The sequence below is a fragment of the Pseudonaja textilis genome, chromosome 2 (assembly GCF_049901715.1).
Source record: "Pseudonaja textilis isolate UNSWEBS1 chromosome 2, rPseTex1.2, whole genome shotgun sequence".
NCBI classification, from domain to species: domain Eukaryota; kingdom Metazoa; phylum Chordata; class Lepidosauria; order Squamata; family Elapidae; genus Pseudonaja; species Pseudonaja textilis.
In genome coordinates, this window is record NC_141991.1 from 164,679,012 (window position 1) to 164,705,982 (window position 26,971).

Consider the following 26,971-nt stretch of genomic DNA (forward strand, 5'->3'; position numbering starts at 1 on the left):
AGTTCTGCTGGAATTAGAAACAGCCCTGGAATTACCTCTGCAATCTCAGTTCAACCGAAAGATTAAGAAAAGAACATGACACAAAGGAGACAGACACCATATTGTTTCCTGGGGTTGCCTATAGAATTGAATACATTTTAACACTTCTCAGCATGGCCATTATACCTTCTCTGGAAACATGGTAAGTTTTGAATGCGAGAGATACAATCATGAGATCTGCTGAACACACAATGCTATGTGGCAGGGTGGTGGTGGAGAGGAGGGCATTTTTTCAGGGAATATCGTATGAGAAAATTAAAGGGGATGCTTAATTCTTAACCCCTTATTTTCTTTTGTGGCTTTCCTCCCCTTGAAATGAACCCAGGACAGATGCATCTGGCCAATTGCAGAGGAACTATTTGACTTGAATCCCAGGCTTGAAGCAGACCTGATAACTAAGGGTAGTTTTAAGCACCGATTGCTCTCCACTGCTTCTTCTATAGAAATCTTTCTCCATCACTTCCATGACTTAGAAGGCACTAGTTTGCTGGTAGCATCTAGTGTAGGGTGCTTGCCAGAGATGTAAGGGACTGTCTATATTTTAAATTGCTTGACATATTATTTGAAGGGTATTGTAGCTTTTGCACAATATTCCCATAATAATACTTCATTTTCAATAAAAAGCACATTCATTCTCCATTTCAAAAAGTTTAGCATATTTGAACAATACAGTAATTGAAAAGACCTTCCTAATCCTCTTCTGTAATTTATGACTACTGCAAATTCCATCCATCTTTGCCCTGCACTCTATCCCTGCTTGATCCCTTCTCCACTAAACATACTTTTGCTCATGTTTGATTGCAATTTATCTCTCTTGTTCAATTTTGACACAATACCCTAAGTAGAGTGCAAGAGTCATCCTACTGAAGAAAGTTGTTCCCCTCCTGTCCCATCTGCTGTGCTTTGTTATTGAAGATATGATGTTAGGAGCTTCAGTAATGAATGGGAGGAGGAACCAGTGTGAGCATCCAGGTCAATTCTGCTCAGAAAGAGATGGCTGCCTCAGGGCAAAACATGGGATGCGGACATGAGAGATAGTGGTGGATACCTCTCTAGAGACCATCTTGGGGTTTCTTTATTCTCTTGGAGGGCAGGGCCTAAATTCTACCTACTAAGTTGTGTATTGTCCTTAAATGTAACAGTGGATGATATCTTATCATTAAGGCTAAAGGAAGGTTTAGTTATAGATATAGTTGACTTCCTTATGGGAAATGGGAGGGACACATCCTCTTGCTTGTGGCTTCAGACTGAATGAAAAGGGCATGGCCATTTCCTCTGAATATGGTTAATAAGATTATTTCATGGACATAGTTCATGGAAGCACTGGTGGCTGATGAGAGAACGTTGGACCCAGTCTGCGTTCAACCTGCTGCTCAGCTGAGAAGATGTCCTGGGTGAACCTCTTGAGTTTCAGGCTAATCCATTTGCAGGGTAGTTCTTCTAGTGCAGAAGAGAATGACTTCCTCATGATACTCTGACTCCCCTGGAAAGAGGAAAGAAAAAGTAGGTAGGTAGATAGGTAGGTAGGTAGGTAGATACACAGAACTATTATCCAATCTTGTTTTCATGTTCAGAAACTTGGAATACTGCATAGATTAGGATTCAGATAGTCCTGACATTCACAGTTAAGCCCAAAATTTCCACTGTTAAGCAAGAAAATCGTTAAGTGAGTTTTACCATTTTACCATTTTACCACCTACCTTGCCACAGTTGTTAAGTGAATCAAGGCAGTCAAGTTAGTAACATGGGTGTTAAGTGAATCTGATTTCCCCATTAACTTTGCTTGTCAGAAGGTTGCAAAAGAAAATCACATGAACACCCCGCCCCCCCGGACCGTGCAGTCATCATACATACATGCCAGTTGCCAAGTGGTTGAATTTTGATCATGTGACCATAAAGATGTGAAAAACAGGCATATGTCACTTTTTTCGATGCCATTATAATTTTGAACTGTCACTAAATGAATGGTTGAAAGCTGAGGACTAACTCTAGATGGTGTATTTGTGTAGACTGCAATCCCACTATAATCTACAAGTATAGAGTTTTGCAATGAGGGGTTTTCTAGCCCTACCAGGTGATACCAGATATAAAAGCTGAGCTCTTTTGCTTATAAGTTACCCACTGTATTATTGTGCTTTGGCAGTTTCCCCTAACTTGATACAGAAGTTGAATCAAGAAAACATAGACTGCACACATACTTAGAATTGCATTTCTTTATTTGTCCCACAAAGGCATTCCCCATTTTTTTCCATTGGAAACTACAGTATTATTTAATCTACAGTATGTAACTTTCAATTAAATATGTTGTTTGCATTTGTGTATTCTATGCAGTCAGTTCCCAAATGAAACCTATAATGAGACCTGTACAAGTCTAACAGACCTGGAGCTTGTTTTACATTATTCACTTCTTCCGTCAGTAAGTAAAACTATAAATAACTTACCATAATTGTGAGCCACATTCCTTGACTTCTTGCAACCCATGGGTTTTCTTTCCTTCTTTTGTAGATTGCCATAATTGTGGTGCTGTCTTGTTTTGAAAAGAGATCCAGGAGAAATGTAATTGATGAAAAATGCCATCTCCTCAACAGGAGGTGTGGGGTTGTTGTGTAAGTCTGCAAAATTATTTTGCTTCAGTCTTCTTCTTTACTTCCTCCTTTACTGCTTCAGTTGCTGAGGGAGATACAAAAATCTGGCTCTTGTTCTTTTGGTGGCCTCAACCATTGTTAATTTATGTTGTTGTAGTGTGTCTTTGATACTGTGTCTCTCCATCTTCTTCTGGGTCTGCCTCGTGTTCTTTGACCTTATCTTCTTTTTATGTATGCTTTGTTGTACGATATAGAATCCCACAACATCCTTTCCAGGTGAGCAAACTTCTTTATTTGCTGTTTTTGAATGCAGTTTAAGATTGGTTCTATGCCATTTCTTTCTCTTATGGTCTCATTTGTCATTTGCTTCAGTACCTGCATAATTATAGCATACTTTGGGCTAGAGAGTAGAAGCTCAGGCAGCCTTTAGACTATAGACAATTACTAATTCTGAGTTAGAAGAATATAAGAGGAATTGCTTTGCTGGAATGGAACATAAAGCTACCTAGAATCTCAAGGAATATAAAATACTGTATATAGATCTTGGTCAATCAATCAGTTAATCAATTAATCAATCAATCCCTACTGAGATCAACCAGTCTAGTCAAGTAGATGCTGCAAATATCTAAAATTGGTGGCCATCTGGAGAAAGTCCCCTTGCCTAATACTGCATCTTGTTCTACTGTCAAATGCTTCATCCCATGTAGACATTCTTCCTGTGCCTAAATGAAAATTTAAACATGCAGTTTTAATATCTTTTTCTCCCCACAGACCATTAGATTTAATGGGAGTATGCAGCAGTCGTTGGGCAATGGGTTTTGCCTTTGGAGCTACAGCTAACAAAGTCATGATACTATTTGCAGATGGTTATTTCCCTCTGCGAGTTCTGCCACAATGGATTAAAGGTGAAAAATCCTATTAGAACATTTTAGCCTAAAACCTAAATTACTGGTACTTCCCCTTCAGATTCTGATCCATCCTCATCTCTGTGATATAATTTACAAACAGGTGTTGGGAATAAGGTAAGGAAACAGCCAAAATGTGGAAATTCTCTCTCCAACATAAAAGATACAGCATGGTGGCTAGGTTAATCTGGGGCTACATTTAAATGTCTCATAAGGCACAGTTAACCTACAACTTTTCTCTGTCACATTCATCTTTACTCCTGATTCATCATCAATTTATTCTGCATTACCTTTGGAGATCTATTTAAGCAATATTTTCATTTAAATGCAGTTTCTGAATATTTGCAATTCAATAAGAGGACAGCTGGCAAACTTCTCCCAGATCAATATTCTTGAACTATTATTACATTTAGATATTATGCATCTCACTCTGAAAAGTGAAAATTCTAGCTAGAACTAGAAAATTTACACCCAATTTAAGCACTCTCTTGTGCCAGTGTATTTTTAATTCTGGTACTAGAAATGTCCTTAATAATGAAGAAAAACAGATACTTCAGACTCTGGGTTTCAAGCTAAATACCTAGCAGTCTGCAACTTAACAACTGCAATAATTTGTTTAACAACTGTGGGGAAAAAAGGTCATAAATGGGACATAATTCATTTACCAACTGTCTTGTTTAGCAACAGAAATGTTGGGCTCAACTGTAATCAAGGACTATCCGTAATGCTTAGATGGGTGCTTCTAAATTGGATCTAGAACAAGGGTCGCCAACCTTTTGGACCTCAGGGACCACCAAATGCATAATTTTAGATCCCAGAGACCACTAACCAGTTCTGTGGGCATGGCCTAATTTGTGGGTGTGGCTTGGTGGTCATGTGACTGGCTGGGCATGGCTTGTATGTAAATATTATAAATATTTATATAAATATTGATCTTTTTTATAAAAAAGGGACAACTTTTACCCAAAATCAGGCAAAGCAGACAGATTGAGTTGCTCACAGAATCATTCAGTGATCTATCTATCTGCCATCGGCTAGCTCAGTCTCTCAAATTTGCTTGCCGTGAGTCTGTATTGAATTTGCTTGCAAGCCAACCTTCAGTCCTAAGGGAGGCTGTGCTGAGCCGAAGATCTAAAGATTAGCTAGAAAGCAAGAAATCCAACCATTTCCTGCTTCCTAGCTAATCTAAATCTCCTGGCACAGCAGAACAGATGATGGTTGGAAAAAGATAAAATAGCAATTTAGCAGGCAAGTTTACCAGGTAAGGAGTAAGTGGGTGGGGAGGGTTCCTGTGGGCCATGTGGGCTGCGCAGCCTGGATAAACTGCTTTGGAGAGGTACTCTGGGGGTGAGATTTCTCTGTGGCCCACCAAAATTTTCTCACGGCCCAACAGTGGGCCGTGGCCCACCGGTTGGCGACCGCTGGTCTAGAGTTAGGTTAAACCAACCTGGTCCCTGCAGATTTGTTGAGAATGCAGCCATTTTCACTATGAATTTGCCATCCAGTTTAGCTGTGACAACCATCAGTGCCAGCACCAGGAAATGAGTTTCCTATCTTTTATAGCAAAAGCCCACATTTTATTATTGAGCTATTGGCTCTTCCTTAAGACTGGACCTTAATGCATTTACGCCTGTCCATTATCTTCCCATTACAGGGATTTCATTATCTGTTTTCTATCTTTTTACAGCCATTGCTATTCTGATTGGTGCCACAGAGGTGGGCCTTTCCTCCTATCCGTTCTTTGCTTGTCTTTCAACACCTATGCAGATCATGGGGGCCACCCTTGGATTCCTTTACACAGCAGCTTGGTGAGCATCCTGAGAAATTGGCTTGATTAGTGCAAAAAATGATGAACACCAGAAGTGGGGTTGTGGGAGAACAGGATAAAATGTCTGCCCACCGCTCACATATACAGTATTTCCAGGAAGGGAATATGTTCAAATAGTTAAAAGAGTTTTCATTACTGTTCAGATCTACTAGCCCAGCTTTATCATAGAAGGCTATCCCAGTTTCTTTTCAAATTCAGTTGTTAACCATAAACACTGCCAGTCAGTTCCCACCCTTTCTTCCTAAAATGGTTAGATTGCTTTTGAAAGCACACCACAGCTAACATGGGAAGGCCATAGTTTGCTCAGTTCCTGTATTGTCACACCAGGCAGATATCCATATGCTGAACATTGCAGTTAAAAAAATAAATTGTTTTAAATGCTTTATGGATAGTAGAAGACATGACCTGACAAGGGAACAAGAGGAAGGCTGAGCACTGAGAATGAGGCAGTGTAAACACCTGAGAAATATGGAAACGAATTCTGAATGAAAGAATGTTTAGAGAAATGGATTGCCTGAGCCCCAGAGGTGGTATTCAGCAGGTTCTGACCAGTTTTGGAGAACCGGTAGCAGAAATTTTGAGTAGTTTGGAGAACCGGCAAATACCACCTCTGACTGGCCCCACCCCCATCTATTCTCTTCCTCCCGAGTCCCAGCTGATTGGCTGGGTCTTCTTTTGTTGCCCTGCACAGGAGAACAGAGCTGGAAAGCAGGTTAGTGGGGTGGGGAGGGAATGGAGATTTTGTGGTACCCTTCCCTTGTTACACCTATTAAGCCAAGCCATGTCCACAGAACCGGTACTAAAAATTTTTTGAATCCCACCACTGCAGAGCCCTCTGAGAACCTAGGTGAAAAATCCCTGAATAAATAAGACAGAGGTATGAGGAAGTCTCTGTGGCACAGACCATATAATAAACTAGGCTGAAATACAGCTGGGAAGCTTGTGCTTCCGTGTTTTTACAAGGCAAGCCCATATGGTTTGTTTATAATGTGACTGCAGAAAATTGAGTAAAAACAGAGGATCACAGATATGTTAAGTATGTGTGGGAGTGTGACTGCTCATTACCGAGGCTGCCAGGCAGCTCTGTACATAGCCTTAGCTTTAAACATTTTCCTGCCATTTTCAAGCAACTAAAAGCTCCTTCTCTCTTTTTCTTGTCCACAAGTCAAGGCAGAAAAGACCTGTTGTGTTCTCTTGTTATCTCTGAGAAGAACTTTAGATCTAGCAGCAATCTCAGATTTTCTCATAAACCAGGGGTCCCCAAACTTGGCAACTTTAAGACTTGTGGACTTCAACTAAGCTCTGCTGGCTGGAGAATTCTGGGAGTTGAAGTCCACAAGTCTTAAAGTTGCCAAGTTTGAAGACCTCTGTCATGAACAAACAAACACCTAGCAAACAATGAGTGTCACACTAGATGTTTTGTCACTCATTTGCCAGATTCTCTAGTTTGGTCCTATGCTTTTACGATACATCATGCCTTGCCTTACACTCAGCTCACAGAGGAAACAGTTTAAAAATCAGTTTTATTCCAGAAAATTGAAATCTACACCAAAAATTCCAGAATGCTTCGAGACTGAGGCCAACTGGAAAAGAAAAGCCTAGAAAAAAAAACCCAGGAGAAATGACAACTTGATGGACAGATGTCAGTCTGTTTGAAAGCAGGATGATGGTGTATCCTGGCTATGGAGTGGGAGGAGTTTAGGGGGGCAGGGTAGGGAAGGGGATAGATGGATGAATAGATGGACAGTTAGACAGACAGGAAGATAGAAAAAGATCACCACAAAATGCTGCATAACAATGAGCAGTTATAACTAATGGCCACACACTTACTGTATTGTGAGTTTGCATACCCATTATAGCAAAAGTTGGTGACATACTGAAAGCCGAAGTATTATCTTGGTTATCAAATAGGTAATGGGATACTGGGAGCTGTAATCTCACCTTAGGCATGAAAGCCAGCTGGGTGACCTTGAGCCAGTCATTCTCTCTCAGCCAACTCATTTCACAGGGTTGTTGTTGTGGGGAAAGTAGGAGGAGGAACATGGGCTGGATATGTTTGCTGTTTTGAGTTATTTGTAAAAAAAATAGGTGGATGCAAATAAATAAAATAAATAAAAATAAAATCAATCCACTTGTACTTTTTATACTCATTTCAGTCATATGAACCTTATGCCTGTTTATCACACAGCATATAGATTTGAATTGCTTCTAATTAAAGTCCCCTCTACCGATCTTGTGAGAACCACTGAAACAGGGGTGTGTTTGTGTGTGTCTGTGTGTGTGCCATGAATCCAACAGCATTCATTGAACAGGTACTGTTACACACCTTGTTGGGGCAAGCTATGTAGAAAGAAACAGGTAACTAACTGGTGAGTACAGAAGACCGCACCAGCCTGAAACAACCAAGGTATAGCTGTCTGTTTATGCTGGATGGCGAAGAATAAGACGTTTTCCCATCCCTTGAGTCTGCCATGAGCGGTGATGAAATAAGGAGAATTACCTCAGAATACCTTAACCTTATTCATGAGCCATGAGATGAAGGCAAGGAAGCGTCGTGAGAACACAAGAACAACAACAACAAAAGATGTTGGCTGGACATATTTGTAGGAATTTTCCCTCTGATTGTGTTTTAGTAGCGGGACTTGCTTATCTGCATTGCACCAGTTCTTTGGGCTTCCATAGACCCAGCCCCCTGATTCTTTACCCTGCGGGCTTCCTTCCTTGAAGGGAAATACCCAACTCTTTTGCATTGCAGCATGTGAGTAACATAATGCTTTATTTCCCTTTCATTGGGAGATGCAGTTGTAACTAGTTGCTGAGCAACATTCTCTGAGAGATGCTCTGAGGAGTAGAGAGTTTCTATAGCATCGCTTTTCTTTTGTATGTCCAGTGAGACCTCTTTTCCCACGTCATTCTCGTAGCCCGTCTCTGCAGTTTTGTCTTTTGCTTTGCACTGTTTACTCTTTCTTTCTATTTTTTATCCTTTTTCTTAGTTTGTATTAATTTTTACTATTGCAATTCCAAGCTTTAATACAATTTTTTTTTTAAAGTACCAGATAGGAGACTGACAGGAAACACCACAGCTGTAGAGGAGATGGGGTAGGGAGTGAAAGTCCCCCCACCCTCAGAAATAGAAAACAGGAGAAAGCACTAGGAGTCAAACTCACACCAAAAGAGCTTTGATGTACTTTTTATGTGCATTGAAAACAAAAATAAATTTCATAATGATAAATAGATCACAGAGTACATTCTTAATGCTGGGACGAACTGCTTTTTAGGAGAGAATATTTGTAGCTCAGTGTTGAACTGTGAGTCCTTGGGGCACTCTGAGGTTGGTTGTTTTCTTGCAGATGTTTCATTACCAAACTAGATAACGCCATCAGTGCTAGTAGGGAATGAGGTTTGCCATCATTTTACATTCTAGTGGTGTGCCCTGTCAGGGTTGATGGTTCCTTGATTGGCCTGTTGTTTACTATTAGCTTCTTCAGCAGTTCCTTGACTGGAGTATTGTTTGCTTCTTGATTGTTGATCTAATGCAGGGGTGTCAAACTCGCGTTGTCACGGTGGCATGCCATGTGACGTAATGGGACATTCCCCCCCTTTGCTAAACCGGACATGGGCGTGGCCAGCCTGTGACGCATCCGGCTCATGGGCCGTGAGTTTGACAGCCCTGGTCTAATGTTAATCTTGATGTTAATCTCTGCTCATTTGGGTGTTGATTGCTGGTGAGGAGATGTTTTGGCCTTTTGGATTTGGTTTTTTTAAAAAAATATTTAAAACAGATATTAAGTTGTATTAGTATTAAGAATTCTCATACTTTGCATTGCCTAAGAATAGACTGGTATGAGGATAACTCTTAAGAAATCTCCTCCCCTCCCCCAATTATCCTATGCTAGAGGAATTTGGAGGCTGAGTCTAATTTCTGAGTAGTTCAAATAAATACATTCCTAAATCACCCCAGCAATGAGTCTGTAGCTTTAGACCAGTGGCCCCAAACCTTTTTTGTGCCACGGCCTGGTACCGGCATCACAAAATGATCCACGGCCCGGTACCGGCATCAGCACGCATGGCAAGGTGAGCCGAGCAACTGGCCAGCCAGCCGTCCCCCACTTCTCCCCGCCACCTTCAACTCCTCCTTTGTACCTTTGTCGATGGGCTTTGGGACAGCTTTGGGACGGTCGCTTGGCTCGCCTTGCCTTGGGTGCTGAAAGAATCCTCGCGCCTTAGTTTCGTTCGAAGCTGCCTCCACTTCAATGAAACTAAGGCACGAGGATTCCTTCAGGACCCAAACACCGCTTTCCAACTGGAAAAGCTCACCGGAAGCACTTTCTCATCAAAACAAGATGGCGGCGCCCAGCAAACTGGCCCGGTAGAAAATGTTCCACGGACCGGTACCGGTCCAGGGCCCGGTGGTTGGGGACCCCTGCTTTAGACCTTCAGTATAAGGTGTTCTCAGATTCAGAGAAATGAAATTTCTTTTTAGTAAGAGAACCATGAGGTATCTTACAAGACATTCCTCCATGAATATTTTCTCCTTGGAAGGCAGAAACAAAGGGATTTATTTCTTTTCCTGTTAAAAAGCATGGAGCAACAAATTAGGAGAAAGTAAAAATAGTTTTTAATTGATTCAGATGTAGCAGAAACAGGTAATTAGACATTGTTCACTTTAATAATATAATAGACTAGAAGGCGCATCTCTTTGCAATGAAACTACAAGTAGAAATAAGGGGAAATGAGTTTTGGAGCAGGGAAATTGTTATACCACCATTTGGTTGATTATTGCTACATAGACCCTTGATATGGCATCAAAATAATAATAGGGGGAAAAATCAAACCAACCAAACATGTTTGGATTATAAATATGTTCAAAATACTGTGACTTTTATAAAAAAAAGGGTTATCAGCACAGAAATTTGGATGTTAGAAGGCAGCAGAGATGGAGTAAATTCTTAATACTTTACTTCCATCTAATGCCAGTTTAGATTTTTGCAGTCCAGATCTACTAGTTTACTAATTTCACCATGCCACAGTATGGCTTAAGCAAAGCAGGTGTGGCATAATGTGTATAATTTAAGGCAGAATTACAGGAAAATGATAAAAATGATGGGAATTACATCAAAATATAGAAGGTGGAGATCCCTCAATTATTTGTTGCAGGTGACCATGGATGGATTATGGGACTATTGAATTTCCGCCTGCACAATTACTTCAGTGAATAAAATCTCTGGAAGCCTTATGTCTTGTGCAGGATGCATTAGAGATAATTTTTGAGGAATGGCATCTCTATTAAGTGATGAAGGGAGATTGGTATCAAGTGATTGCGGATTGTCTGCTTGGATAATTCTCCACCCTCCTCAGATTTCATCTGACAGATTAGTGCTAATGGTGGATGCAAATTACTGTAACTTCTTAACATGTAATAGCAAATGAAGCTCAGCAAATTCTTTACACTTTATGATCCATGGATATTAAACATTTAGCTCTTTGTCTTTTGAAGAACAGGCCAGAACTGGAATAGACTTTACTCTCACTTTAACACAAAGGCTATTTTTGGTGACTGTGAATCCATTTCTGACAATTGGAAAAATCCTGCCATTAATTCCTTCTAAAAAGAGAATGCTGGAAAACAATTACAGAGGAATTAATTTAAGTTTGGGCCAAATTCTGATAGAAAAGATACAAAAGATCAAACTAAGCAACGTTTGGGAGCCATAGAATTGCTTTAAGTTGGTCAAGGCTGCACAGTTCAGGATTTGATGTTCAACGTGTCCTTGAGATTAAATAAGAAAAATTATGGCATATTAGTTGATACAAAGAAGCCATGTGATAAAACAAATAGGCTTGAATCATGAAACATTTTGTGAAAAAATGGATACAATGGAAGTAAATCATGTATGAGAACGAATGGGATACTTAATGAATAGTTTAACACTGAGCAGAAAACCTCTCTGGGGAAGTTAAATACATGTTGATTATGGATGTGACTGTGCATGCATTTTTGTATTTGAACAATGTCACATTGATGACTCAGAACCCAGATGATTTGCAGTAAATGTTAGACACATTGTAAAATGAAACAAGAAATGTGGTTCTAACATTTTTCCCACTGATCGCATCTGACAGGCAAAATACAGAATAGTGTTATATGTGAATTAAAAAAAAGATTTTACTCTGTGTATTTTAATAATCTGTTTATCAAAATGGGGAAACAGAAAAAAATGTAAGACGTGCAAACAAGAGTAGAAAAGTAGTGCACAATTTATGGTGTGTTGTTTGTGTGAAAGATATGAAACGTTTTATTTGTTTTCACAGCATTTTTTTTTTACAAACTCTCACAAGACTCAGCCAGACAATGACCATGTTTAAGGACATGCTTCTGCTAATTTTATCATGTAGAATTGAGAGTTGGATATATTAAGAAAAACCTAAAATTGGATACAGTGGAAATACATACTCAAGCAGGGTGTGATTAAAGGAAAGATAGAATCATGAATGAAGAATGCTGGAGTGAATACAAAAGTGAATGATCCATGCAACAAATGCATGGAGATGGTTTGGTCACATAGATGTACAGAAAAAGAATGAATGAGTTGAAAAGAAAGTCAAGAAAAAGTTTGAATGTTCTATTCTGAGAAGCTGATTAATTCTTAACCTTATCACATGGTTGGTGCTGGTCAGTTTTTGTGGCTATAGAAACAAAATTCTGAAGAAACGTAATTAGATCTAATTTCAGGACTTCGAATTCCTAAGCAATGCTTTGTAACTGAAGTTCTTCCTTTTATTTATTTGTTTGTTTGTTTGTTTTGGCAGGTTTGTAATTACGGCTGTGCACATTGGACAGTGCCCACATGGAGAAGTTAGTATGTACCTATTTAATAACAGTGCAAAATGTGGATCTCTCTTTCTCTCTCTCTCTCTCTCCCTCCCTCCCCCTTTCTCTCTCATCTGTCATAATTGTGAAACACCTATAAATATTCATCCTGGACATCTTACAAGTCTGCTACCTCCATCTTTCATGTACACTAGTTTACAATTCCTATCAGCCACAACATTGACATTGGCAATGGTGATATTGTCTTCCTTTCCTTCAATGGGAACCCTAACTGAACTTTTGCTGAGAGCATCCAGTTGAAAAAGGAAGATGACCAACCCAAGATGAAAGATTAAAGAGGATTAGGAAACAAAATATCTACTTCCATTACTGTATTCTTTGGAAAACCTAAGATGAATTTTCCTCAATTCAATTCAATTCAATTCAAATATGATTTATATGTTTGGAAATAGAAGCATTCTTTATGCCATTTTGAGATTCAGGAGCAAAGGTGGCACATGAAATAAATAGGAAACAAAGATGGCTTGAAGCAAGAGAAAGTTCAATGCTCAGATGTGCCATGATGAGTTTGTAAGCAAAATGGGATTCATATTTGGGATTTCTTATTGTATGATTCTTTGTATTAATTGAAAGGCCTCTAACCTTTCTGGGACAATGGGTATAATTTGAAGAGCAAGCTTATAAGATGATGACCATGGCATCTGTAACAATCATAAAACACCCATGTATCAGTAGGCAAACAAGGTCATTTCTATCATTGTCGTGTCTAAGAATGCCACTGGGGTTTAAATATGACCCAGAAGGTGAAACAAAGCTTACTGGTCATCAATTCCTATTCATCCCTAATAGGATCATCCCTATGGTATTGGGGGCCAAAATCTTAAGTCATTGTTGCTACAATAGCTAGTTGCTACAACAGCTAGCTTTACGCTGGTTGACATCCAAGAAGAGAGTGTAAAATTTGGCACTGTTTGTACAGAATCAGTTTACAATATGGATACATATGTGAGCTAGCATATAGTGTATATATAAAAAAGTAAAGGAGTCCCTGCAGATTTTATTTCACTAGTCATTGCCAACTAAAAGCGATCATCTGTTTGAAGACCACTGAGCTTTAAATGTCGAATACATTTCCACCCTCATGTGGCTAGCATGATGTCATTAATCTTCCCAACAGAATGGTACCTATTTATCTACTTGCATTTGCAGGCTTTCGAATTGCTAGGTTGGCAGGAGCTGGGGTGAGGACAGAAACTCACTCTGTTGCATGGGTCTCGGGTCTCGAACCTGGGCTGACCACTTTCCAGCCGACAAGCCCAGCTTGTCTTAACTGCTGAGACACCATGCTGCTGATAAATAATATAGCAGCTATAAATGTTGCTACAGTAGTTGTTAAGCTTTTCCTTTAAACCAGTTATTTTTTTCCCCTTTAAACCAGTTATTTTTTTCCTTTAAACCAGTTTTTTTCCTTTTAACCAGCTATTTTTCTTGCTTCTCAACTGCAAAGAGAGCAAAGCTCTCATAAAATATTTTATGTCCCGTTAAAGCAAACACTTTTAACTTCCATATTCAGAGTTTTCTTTTTCTTTTCTTTTTGAGGACCCTGGAGAATACTTAGAAATGGCTGCTTCCTGGGTTTTTTTTTTTTATACTTCTGGTAATGTAATGGCTCCTGCCCACTTGCTCTTCTTCACTTGTTTCTCACGTACACCATCATGCTGGGTCCTTCCTTCTTTTATGCGGGAAAAAAAGGGAGATGCGAGCAAGTACTGTCATGTCACTTTTTAAGATGCCGCTGTGCAGCTCCAGTTGAGGCCAGGACAAAGATGTAAAAAAAATCTCAGGGATACTAGTTTGTAGCATTTCCAGATAACACCAACAACAGGGAAAGCCCCCTTTTTTTGTCAAGCCAACATGGTTTAAGCATGTTTCAGGTTGGCAGCTGCAAAGCTACTTTGCTGGCAGTCAAAGTGAGGGCAGAAGGGCAGCCATTCAGCTGAACTCCAGATTGATTCAGAGCCCGCAGGCCAACTGAACATTCAAAGTGTTAATGCTGAGGGCTCAGGAGAAAGAGAGATGTGGGCAGCTTTTGTTGAATGGCAACATAGGAAGGGCTAATCATTAGGAGTCTACCTGGCATAGAAATGATTCATTGTAACACCAGCAGATAACAGTTTTACTTTCCTCTGTACAGATCCTGGGGTATTATGAGAAGATCATTTTCTACTGGCCTTCCTTGGTCTGCCAGCTTTTCCTGCTAGGGAAATTCACCCATATGTTGATAAAAGCGTCATGGGCCCAGTTCCAGACAGGCCTTCCAACAGTAAGTATTCCTGGAGTATTTCTTCCCCTTTGAACTCCATGGGTACCTTTGCAGGAGTATTCTTTTTTTTTTTTAATAAAGTTTTATTGTGTTTTAACAAAACAAATAAAACATCTTATTTAAGTATAGCATCGTTCCGGGTTATCACATTTCCATATAGACACAATTTCATATGCATATTCATCTTATGTATTCAACTTCATATCTTATTACTCTTTTTCCAACTTCTCACTATTTCTCCCTTTACTTCTCTTAATTTTCCTTTATGGTTATCTCATTTTCTGATGCACAATTTTATAGAATGGTTGGACACACACACACATGGACATTCACTCACTTATCTCCCTGACCCAGACTCCGCAAAATATTCCTGATTCTAACTTGTGTTCCCTCCAAAGTTACTCAGAGATCATATTTGTTTGTCTGTTTATTTATTCATGTCTTTATTAAATTTATTTGTCATCCATCTCACCACAGGAGGCTCTGGACTATTTACAACAATAAAGACGATGAAACAGATAATTCTAATAACAGTAACAACAATAACAATAATAATAAAAACACAGATTATAATTAAAGATGAGGAGGGATGGAGTAGGATGCATGATGCATGGGGAGAAGGAATTTTTCTCCTGGTCCCTCAGCCACTTTTAGCATGACACTTCCCTGTTCCTTATTTCTAACCATTTCTGACCTTTGAAAGGTGTAAAGTCCTAAAACAATAAATAATTTTATTTTTCCTTCCCTGCAGGACAACATTACTTTATTGGAAACCCATCATGCTCAATATGTCCAACAATTGTTGAGGAAACCTCCACTGCAGTGAGGACACTCATTTTGTTTGAGGAATGTTTCTTAGGATACCATATATATACCATATATTCTTTATTTTTATGGACAGTTCCCTCAATAATCTACATTTTGTTTTCTGGGGAACCCCTTCCTAGCTTACATGAAGATAAAGGGAGGGAGGGAGGGAGGAAGAGCATTCAGTGTTGCACGATTATGTTACAGAGATAGTCCTTGACTCATGACCACAATTTGGACCAGAATTTCCATGGCCAAGCAAAGTGGTTTTAAGTGTGAGTTGCACCTAATTTTATGACCATTCCTCCCATGGTTATTTCGTGAATCACTACAGTTATGTGAATCATGTGATTGTTCAGCAAATCCAGTTTCCTCTAGTGGTGGGATTCAGCCAGTTCACACCAGTTTGGGAGAAACGGTTATTAATTTTCTGAGCAGTTTGGTGAACTGGTTGTTGGAAGACATCATTAGGGCAGAGAACTGGTTGTTAAACTCTTTGAATCCCACCACTGGTTTCCTCCCTTGGCTTGGTTTGTTGGAAGCTGGCTGGGAACAGCTGCAAATGGGCGGTCACTACAACCATTGTAAATACACACCAGCACCCACATTTTGATCACATAACTGTGGGGATGCTGGGCTGATCCCAAGGGCGAGGACTGGTTATAAGTAATTTTTTTTCCAGAACTGATGTAATTTTGAACAGTCATTAAATGAATAGTTGTAACAAGTTGAGGACTACCCGTATGATAGCTTTATAGTAAAATAATACTGCCCTGCGTGTTTTTGGTTTTGGTCTACTTTGACAGTAAATAACTGACAGTAAATAATCTCAAGCAATGACCTAGCCATTGATGAGGGGATAGACTCTTAGACATAATTGGCATTGTTTTCATTTGGGACATAGTAACATAGTCCTATGACGATGTTAGTCACAAATAACTAGCTCAATGGTGCTCTTAATATCTAGTTCTGGAAGGAATTGGCAGGATGAGATTAAGTCAGGTGATGCCCTAGTCTTAGTTCAATAATGCTGCCCTTTGGACTTTTCATTGCTGAACCAACCAATTATGAAGACTCAAAATTTAAACCTTAGTTACTCACCATGTCAAAGATAGTTTTTTTAAAAACTATCTTGAGTAAAGTTGAATAGGGCAGTTAAGGAGAAGATGAAAAGTATGAGTCAAATCATATGTGGCAGTGAAAGAGTTAAGGGATGATGGTAAGGGAGGGGAACTTGGGGGTGCCTATTCCCTCAGTGTCCTAAGCACGTGTTTCTCTTGTTCAAGGGTTAATCCACACCTGGGAATTGGTAATCCATTGGGGTATCTTGATTCGTGCCAATGAAGTCCCTTTGCCTTTATTGTGGTCCCCTGAATGGTGGCATCCTAGCTACCATTTCTTAGAACAGGGCTTCCTAACCATGGCAACTTTAAGACACACATGGACTTCAACTCCCAGAATTCCCCAGCCATGGGAGTTGAAGTCCACATGTCTTAAAAGTTGGGAAACCTTGCCCTAGAAAGAGAAAATAGCTTGAACTGACTGACAGTCAATCTAATGTAGTATGAGTGGATAAAGGCAGGTGGTATTGAAGAAGGCTGCTTTTTGGTTAAGGGTGAAAGAAGACAAAAAAGTGCATGATGGCAAGGAAGACTTGTCCTCTTTTTCTTGTTACCCATCTCCTCCAAGCTGTCCATATTGTCTTCCTTAAAAACAGGAAGCCCCAGAAATCTTGGATCCAGCAGCACATCTATGAATGGGATCCCTACTTTCAGTTTCCCAGCCGAATGATCTGTACAACGGTGCTTGCCATCATTTGCCTTTACATGGTAAGACAAAGAGTCGTGGGTCATATATAACATGCTGAACCAGGAAACCGTGGGTGTTTCCAATTTTATTTCACTAAACTCAAGGCATTCTGTGTATCAACTGCTGTTTGCAATCCAAAGAATAGACATTGGATTATAGAATCTTAGGTGTAGAGCCCTGTCTGTCTTCTGTATGCTGGGAACAAAAAATGCTTTATTCCAAATTACTCAAGACATATTGAAATAGCGTTGTTGCAGTCATCCTTCTTCTCGTGCCTCACAAACACAAGTATAGAAATGTTCATGTAAAGTGCTATTCTCCAACATTCTGTGTAACATCTTCCTACCCAAATTGTGAAGAAATTATTTGGTTTGCAGGAGCAGCCCAATTTAATGAAACTGCTGAGGGCACGTGAATTATGTTTTGTTATATCTGTTTATGAAAAGAGAGAAGGTTAAATTCTCAAGAGTCCTGCTCTATAGCACTGGTCTTAATATTATTCTCATACTGTAAGAAAGAGCTCTATAAAATCTTTATTTTTGTTATATTCAGAGATATTAGCCGTTTGATTCATGTTTTTCTATATAAAATATACACCTTGGAGTTATGGTTTAAGTTGCATGTCTGCTTGTAGACCTGCCAACAATATCTCTAAATCAGTATAAAGAGTATGTGAGAAAAGCTTTGAGAAACAGGGTGAAGAGATGCTGCATAACTCTCATCAGCATAATGGGCAGAGAAAGAGTATCAGAAGGAATCCTCCCTCATTTCTCAGGTTTAAGAGGAAGACAACAGAAGATATGCATTTTTGAGACTTACAAGACCTTCTGTGACAGATTAGACAGGAAACATAGCCATATGAGATCATTTTACTTTACTATAAGGCTGCATTAACAGAATCTTGCAAATCTGAAAGTACAAATCTCCCACCATTTCATTTACATCCTGAGAAGTTTTGGGGAGTGGATCCTTTCTGAACTTTTTCCTTTGTTTAGGCAGCATTTTTTTTTGCCCATTTCTTTCTTACACACCTTTACAGTCACTAAATAACTGCTTCTCTCTTTCTCTTCCAGTTTGCTGTGATTGAGTATTATGTTTACAAGCTTGTTTCATGTACACTGGTGATTCTGATATCAAATTATGAGATGCTTGTAGTTTCCAGCAATGTATCAGATATCCAACCTTTAAAAGAATTCATTGAAGTCATGGAAGGTATAGTCACTAGAGTATCAGACTTTTAAATTAATCCTGGGTTGATTACATATGCAAATACTGGCCACAGAATTAATATTGGTGATTGCTTTTTGAACCTTGTTTTATGGATTTTGCATCCAAATTTGAAAAAAAAATGCAATGGTTACGTTTTTAAATGTGATTTTTAATCAAAATGTTAACTGTGAAGTCTTTAGTAAAAAAATGATTAGAAAATTATTTCCCATTCCTTATGCTAAGAAGACATACTACTGTTCAAGGAAACATAGGTATTGTCCATAACGGTTGCCTTTTCATTTGTACATCAGTCTAACTTCTGAGTTGGAAAAACAACTGAGATGTAACCGGACAAGGATAAAAGAAATTACTCCAAAGTTCCCCCCCAGGCTTGTGCTTGGCTGAGTATGGAAACATAACTGGCACTTGGTTATGGGGATTGTGAACAAAATAAATCACTAAAACTGCTTCTCTCTAGGTGTGTGGATCTTCACTGTTGGCTCTGCTTCTCTCACCAGTGTCAGCTACGTGTTCCATATCCTCGCCTGCTATAGGTATGCCTTGATTTTCTTCCTAAGTTTGTGATCCTCTGCTGTTCACAGACCAGGGTTCTTCTTTTAAAACATATGGTTTAAAGGAGTTCTGAAATTCTACCTCAAAAATGTGCATTAATGCCTTTTTTTTTTTTAAAGAAAACATATCAAGAGGCTACGAGCAGGACAGAAGGAATTTCTGCCCAAGTTATTTAGTAAAGTTTCATCTTCACAAAGCGTGGTGAGTTCTTAGTTTTCTCTAATCCTGGTTAACTTCTTCATATCCAACTGATTTTTAAGCAAAATCTTTTTTTGTAGCCTTTCAATCAGAATTCTTTCGAACGCTCTTCTACCCACACGTAATACACTATTTCCCCTGCAGTTTTTGTATTTGGTCTTGCTAGTTTCACTTTGTGTTGGAGGACAATGGCAGCATTCTTCTAATTATCAGGCTCATATTCAGATTTCAAGAATAGCCTGCATTTTAAGGTGAGAGTAAAATCTATTCCACTGTTGACCTTCAAAGAACAAAGAGATTGGAAATAAAGGTTTAATATCCACCCGTCATAAAGTCTAAAGAATTTGCTGAGTTTTACTTACCATCATATATTTAAAAGTACGGTCATTGGCATCCACAGGTTGCGTTGGTGTGTTGGTTAAGATTTGGACTGGGTAGGAATCCCATCTCTTGATAACAACCTTCTCCAATCACTTAATGGAAATCTGCCTAAAAAATTATGCATATTGTGCATGCGCCAGACAAGCTTCCTCCTGATTTTTCCTACTATAGGTAATTGTGTAGACAGAGATTCAAAGATTCAACAGCTTTGTAATCCATCCATATACATTTCCAGAAGATACAGCTGAGGGACTTCAGCCTTCCGTGTATTGAAAGTCTTCCTGTTGCTAAATGTTTACTACTGTAGCTTAAACTACTCTATATTGCTATTCTTAAAGGTAATGGCACAGTGAGATTTACACTAGAGCTACCCAGATCTGTAGAAATCTGAACAAGCTTTAAATGGAAGCAAACACTTTTTCTGTATCTCTGCTGACAGTTAGTAGTGGTTTGAATTTTGCAGCCCTACACAAACTCCTTCCTGAACTAATTCTATTTATTTGTTACTCTGGGATGTTTCTTTTTAATCCTTATCCATTCTCAATAAGCACATGGAATTCCAAGGTTGGAAGTAATCAGAATTTATGTATCAGTTTTAACTGGTAATTATTTTTTTGTCAATAAGGCTCTGCATGAGAGACATACCTGATCATATGTTGAGGCTTGTTCTTTGTGTTTGTGCACTTCTATGATAGGAAAGGAGAAACAGATAAGTTCTGCAAGTTCTGATAGCTTTGTTTTTGTTTTTACATCATATTTGGTACTTAAAAGGAACACTATGGTCCTTTGAATAAGAACCATGCATTTTTATTTCAGTTAAAATCAATGCAATTTCAACTGGTTGATTAATTAATTAATTAGTTGCCTATATAAATATCTGTCCTTTTTGTTTTCACATTAACAGGGAGCAATTGCAAGATATTCTGGTTGGCAAATCGCCTATCTAGTTTGGGGTATGTATGCTACATCGTTTTCCCTAGCAGCATAGAGTGCCCTTACATGGCCTTTTCAATTGGTGGCTTATGCTTTCTTTTCTAGGTTATCTGGTCATCCACATCATGCAGTGCCTCTTCGGAGTGATGCTCATTTATGGTTTGGTGTTGCCCGTAAAGCACGGTCAAGGGATAGAAATGGCTAAAAGTTTAGGAACGGGCATGTAAGTGCCTTTGATTTTGCTAGGGTGGCCAGAAAACATGTCCCTTATTGTCTGGTGGAGCACATGGAGAGGCTAGTTCTGTGGTAAGGGGTCTCTGGGGCATAAATATGGGGCCCTTGGGGTATGTAGATATTCTAATTCTGGGGATCGAATACACAGGTTCAAAACTTGGACTTCCCAGTTTACATATGAATATTTTTATCAGTTAGCTCAAATCTAGTGCCAATTTTTAAAATATACAGGTACTCCTTGACTTACAACAGATCAAAGTTACAACAGCACTGAAAAAAGTGACTTATGACTGTTTTTCACATGAGTGTATCAGCATCCCCTTAGTCACGTGATCAACATTCAGAAGCTTAACAACTGACTCGTATTTTTGACAGTTGCAGTGTCCCAGAGTCACCTGATCCCCTTTTGCACCCTTCTGACAAGCAAAATCAGTGGGGAAGCCAGATTCACTTAACAACCATGTGACAAACTTAACGACCTCAGTGATTTACTTAATCACTGTGGCAAGAAAAATCATAAAATGGGGCAAAGCTCAACCGATTTCTTACTTAGCAATATAAATTCTGGGCTCAATTATGATCGTAATTTGAGGACTACCTGTATTCATGAAATTAATATTAGAGGACAACTCCACCCGGCTGCACCCTTGTTTATGACTTACCTGTGAGGTCCTCAACTTTTCACTGTTTTAAGATATTTATCTGGAAGGAGGCCTAGACTTAGCTGTAGATGTACCTTTGATCTGAGCAATTGGAATTTAAAAAAGAAAAAATGTGTGTGTGTTTGTGTGCATATTTATTAGATTTTATTCAGTCTTTACTTTGGTCATCTCTGCTTTGGCCATCTCCCTCTTTCAGGTAAAATATATAAAATAGCTATAGGTACATAAAACATACCTTGTTTCATCTCGGGTGTAGATTTCCACAGCTACAGCTTATTTGTGCCTTCTCCCCTTCAGCTTGACCATTGCCATTGTCATAGGGTTCATCGTGTTTCAGATTACGACTGCCGGACGATTTTTTCTCCAGCCTAAGATTTTGCAAGATGACAAGGAAAAGCCTTTGGCTCTTGATAACAGGCAAGTTCTCCTTAACTAGGCCTCAGTTCTTTATTTTTATGAATGATACTTACTTCATTTCTAAAACTGAAGGAAACTTCATGAGGTAAATTGAGTATGTTGTTGCACCAAGCGATCATTTAAAACTAAATATTTTAGGTATAAATTACATTCACATTTTATTTGGAGCTACCCCAAATTATATAGCAGCACATTCTAGAGAATATCTTTTGCACGTCTAATAAGAGCAATCCTCTGAAACGCTTTCTAATTAAATTAACAATTAGCATATAATTAAAAAAATAATCATCAGAAGAGGCAGCGACCGCTTGACAGATTTCCACAGCCAGGTCCTCAATCATGAATCAACATGAATCTCTCCAATGGTCATTTATTTGTAATTTCAGAAAAGTGTTCCATAATTTCAATTACTTCCTGTTCTTCTCTAACGTGATGCTGGGCCTGAGCGCCTGTCTCTTCCGACTGATGTGCAGCGTTGTTTTGGGAGCCTGGCTGATTGCTCGGATTGATAGGACCATCATGCCTAAAGGCTATGAAGCGGCTGACATGGGTAAGGGCAGGAGTGCGATTCAACTGGTGTAACAACCGGTTTAATGAATGTGCACTTTGTGTGCAGAACATTTGCTAATGGCCTGCTCCTGCAATCCCTGTGTGTTAATAAACAGCTGATGTGCAGTAATCCGCTGTGCCGCGTGAATCAGCTGAATTTGAAAACCAGGATATAAAGCACAGACTACAGCTGGGGCAGCAGGGTGGGCTCAACAGCTGATCGTTGGAGTGAACCAGTTCTCTCCCAGCTGATCCTCAGCACTACCAATTCACCTGAACCGGGCCGAACCAGTAGAATCCTACCCCTGGGTAAGGGCCGGAGTTTCTCAGGGAGAAACTGAGAATTCCTTTGAATATCCCTGAAGGGAAAAGCAAGCAAACCAGGAAATTGGTTTAGGTTGTGTCCTTTCCTCAGTTTAACACATATCTTCCCTGAATAAAATATTATTCAATTAATGAGGTATGGTTAATTTAACTACAGATAGTCCTGAATGTATAATCATTCATTTTGTGATCATTCAAAGTTGCAATGGAGCTGAAAGAAGTTACTTACAACCAGGCCTCACACTTAATGACCCTCGCAGAATCCTCATCGTCGCATGATCAAAATTTGGAGGCTTAGCAACCAGCATATATTCATGATTAACAGTTATGTGAACCACCCATAAAGATCTTCCCAGCTGGTTTCTGACAAGCAAAATCAATGGGGGAAGCCGGATTCCTTTAACGGCTCAATGACCTCCTTAAAAACGGTAGTGATTTGTTTAACAACCATGGCAAAAAAAAGTCATAAAATTGTGCATGGCTCACTTAACAACCATTTTGTTGGAAATTCTGGTTCCAATTGTGGTTGAAAGGTGAGGATTACCTGTTGGGGTGAAAGCTAAGAATAGTCTGTAAATTTCGGCTCCCAAGTAAGTTATTGTTAATTAGGAAGGTGTTTTGAGACTAGGCCATATTTTGGGCCTCCATATTTCCCTGCCATTTTTTTTTCTTACCGCAAATCTATGTATGAAGGGATGACCACTGCATAAAGCCATTTGATAAAGCTACTAAAACTTGAATAGACCAGGAGGTGTTATTCCGAGGGTTCACAGATGAAAGGGTCTCCCACACTTTGGGGCCAATGGCAGATTACACTGCAGGCTAGCCCAGCCATATAAGTATAGTTGAACGCATATCTCCTTATCCAAATCAGATCTCTAAACCAAACTTGGAGAACATAATCTGATCCAAAGGCAAGGTTTCTTTGCAGAATCTTCCATGGTATCGTAATCCCTTAATCAATCATCCACAGTTGTTCCCACAGATATGATTGGCTCCTGTGAAGAGCTTACAGCAGGGGTATCCAGCCTTAGCAACTTTAAGACTTGTGGACTTCAATCCCAAAATTCTGGGAATTGAAGCCCACAAGTCTTAAATTTGCTAAGACCCCTGGCTTGCAAGGAATTCTTCCAACATTCTTTCTTGTAGTTAGTTACTGCTGTCACTTGAAACTCTTCCTTATTGGGTATCCCTTCAAGTCCTGACTCTACGAGACTTACATTCACCCAGTCTGATGTTCCCTTTTGGGAGGAGGGTAGAGATTGAGTGAAGCATCAGGAAAACTATACTAACAGCTATAGCCTTTCACTGGGAAAACAATTGAGTAGCTCTTGAGGGAGATGGGTGAATCTCATGGAAAGCACATAAGTTACCCAACCTCATTGCCTGGAATTTACATCTTCACTAAAGAGTGTATCAGATTGTCTATAGCTAATTGCAATCTTCTAGAAGCGCCATCAGATCCCATTTGTAGCTGAATTTTCCTCCCAAGTAAAGGGGTTGCTATTTCCTTGCAGGATACAAGACATGGATTGGGATGCTTTTTATGGACCATTATCACACCAATCCTATTCTACTTTGCTTTGGCCACCACCTTGCAGCCAAATGTATAGAGAACCAGCAGCAAAGAAACTCATATTCCTGTCACATTGATCAATCAACAGGTAAACCCTGCTGTGGTTTGATCCATGTTTTGTTTATGTTGCAGTAGAGGAAGGAGATAGGAGAATATTGGGTTCTGAAAATTAACAAATAAGATTATAGACAATGACAGAAAGCGTTTCATTTATTATATATCCCAAAGATTAGGAAATCCATGCTGCATTCAAACAACATAGTAGAGGGGAAGGGGGAATGATAGGGCTGGCAATGCTTGTCTCATTTCACACCTGAAACTAGCAGAAGGGTCCCTTAAATTACTGTATGCTCCCTCTGTGACCTGAGCCAAGAAGATAGAGGGCTTGGGACAACAGAGTGGCATTTTCTGACTGGTGATCTCCAGAGCTGTTGGACATCAGTTTCCATTCTCTGAGGTTTGAGGCCCTTGTGCATCTGATAAGGGCCAGGCTAGAAATATCTGGAGAGTGCTGATAAGTTTTCCTAGTTAGGTGGGTGAAGTCAGACTCCAGTGTGCCTTTGGGCATTGCTAAAGAATCCCTAGAATACTGGAAATTAAACACTCATCCTTTCTCATTTAGATTTTAGGGTGTCCAAGAAGGCCAGGACAAGATGGCTGCTGCTTTACACTCTTCTAAAGAACCCCTGCCTCTCTGCACACAGGAAGCCAAAATGAGGGCCTCTGCTTTGTTTTATCTGAATGGGGCTGAATAGTTTCAGATGTGCAGAACAGAAGACAGAACATTTCATGTTCTTTGCATATGATTACCTAGTAGTCAGCATATGGCGATGAAGAAATCTTGAAGGATGTTCGTTATGGATATTTCTATGTATTGAAACCCATTTCCAGTTGATTTGGATTCAGACAGATAAGATTGCTTCTGTGGCAGGCCACTTTCCTTTGGAATATTCAGGCTCCAGTCCATTCATTTCAGTTATTACATGAGAAGGCAGAGGTCACGAACATAACACTTTGGAATAGGATGTAAAGGGATAAGTTGTTTTATTATTGTTTTTAAATTTCATTGCAAACTGTTTTCAAAGGTTTTCTGGAATGTGGATAACAAATGCTTCAGTTTAATGAGGAAGGAACCACATGAATAAACATATTAGCGATGGAATCCCCAGGTGTTTATATTATAACTGAAATAAGGATGGTACTTAATCATAATCTGGGTGAATTCATCAAGATATTGTCTCACGAAAGCCTGCACTCAAGAATTAATTTGTTTACATTGTTCCGTTGCAAATCTTTGGGAGATCATGTTGTCTTTGATGGTTTTCAAAAAACTATACTTGTATTTACACTATGGAGGTTGATACTGTCCAAACAGGTTTTTCTGCCACAAAGAGAGAGCATATCATTTGCACAAAGTACAATCAAACTAATTTGATGTCCTGCAACCAGAAATTATATGGAAAACACATACATGTTGCATTACAAAATTAGAGTACCATGATACATCATTCACTCATAATGTTGGAATTGGGAATACCTGAGGGGGTTGAAAAAAAATTAACATAGTGGCAGTGACCACATAATCAAAAGTCTCTCTCTCTCTCTCTCTCTCTCCCTCCCTCTCCCTCTTCCTCCCTCCCTCCCTCCCTCCCCACCCTCTCTCTTTACAATTGTCACATACAAAGTATACAGAACAATAGAAAAGCTCTTCAGTCTTGAGGTCATGGCCTTCATTATAACCTTTAAAATTCCCATTGCAGATACTCCTGATTGGGATATGAGCAGTTAAATCAACCTTATATTCTTATAACTAGTTCAAGTGAAATTGCTGAATGATAAATAAGATACACAGATGTTACCCTGTATTGGGATAAAGTAAATACAATTTGTCAAGATGTATCAATCAGTCTGGCAGTTGGGTGGCCCCCTAGAAGGAGAAGCACATGTACACAAGGAGGAGTAGATTTTCTTATTTTTTCTATTTTTAAAAAAAGAAATATATGAAGGAAAGATGTTTAGGGTTTTCCTTTATTCTTGGATTTTCCTCCCAAGTTTGTCTTTGCTTTCTTAACTGATAAGCATAGCTGTCACTTTGTGTTTTCTATTCAGGCAGGTCCATCATTTACCTGGCAATTGCTGATTCAGGACAATTATTGAGTTAGACCAGCTGTATTGATGGCAAAGGTCCTGAAACACTTTGGTCCAACAAGAATTCTAAGTAATGTTCAGAAAGAGAATTATTGTTCACTAAGAAATGAAAAAGGCACCTCAGTCAATCTTGCTTAGATTGAAAACAACTCCTGATTTACTTAGTTGGCTGGTTCCCAACAGAGAGTTATGAAATAGAGTAGGGGTGTCAAACTTGATTTCATTGAGGTCTACATCAGGGTTGTGTTTAACCTTGGAGGGCTGGGGTGGGTGTGGCCATGGTGGGCGTTTGACACAAGCTCAAGATGCATTCAAAAACAGCTATTCCAGACCAAGGTGGATTTACTTTCTGGCACAAATAGTCTCAATTCCATAATGTAGATACTAAAGACATATAGAGTCCACAGCGGCTATGGGGTTTGACTCTTTTGTATAGGAGCAGATCTGAATATGTGCATAATATTGCCAGAACAGAGACGTTCAAAAGTCTAATGGGAGTTAAGACAATCTAAACAACATCCAAGGTATTATATTTACACTTACTGTGTTGAACGATAAATTAACATTTAGAACCTTAAAATACTTTTAAACAAAACAATTTCTCATTTCTCTTTAATTCATCCATATCTCCATTTTTTT

At 39.2% G+C, this 26,971-nt stretch overlaps 1 protein-coding gene across 1 annotated transcript; it reads left to right on the plus strand.

The window, feature by feature from the left end:
* On the plus strand, positions 1–26,165 carry LOC113444092 (stimulated by retinoic acid gene 6 protein-like). Its single transcript, XM_026712660.2, has 18 exons — positions 1–181; positions 2,371–2,455; positions 2,545–2,645; positions 3,396–3,529; positions 5,217–5,337; positions 12,168–12,213; positions 14,384–14,512; positions 15,264–15,334; positions 17,037–17,148; positions 18,202–18,340; positions 18,816–18,891; positions 19,030–19,111; positions 20,394–20,442; positions 20,528–20,645; positions 21,616–21,735; positions 22,122–22,285; positions 24,126–24,272; positions 24,807–26,165. The coding sequence occupies exons 1-18, from the start codon at positions 153–155 to the stop codon at positions 24,899–24,901; spliced, it is 1,818 nt and encodes a 605-aa protein (XP_026568445.2). The 5' UTR covers positions 1–152; the 3' UTR covers positions 24,902–26,165.
* The last annotated feature ends 806 nt before the right edge of the window (positions 26,166–26,971 follow it).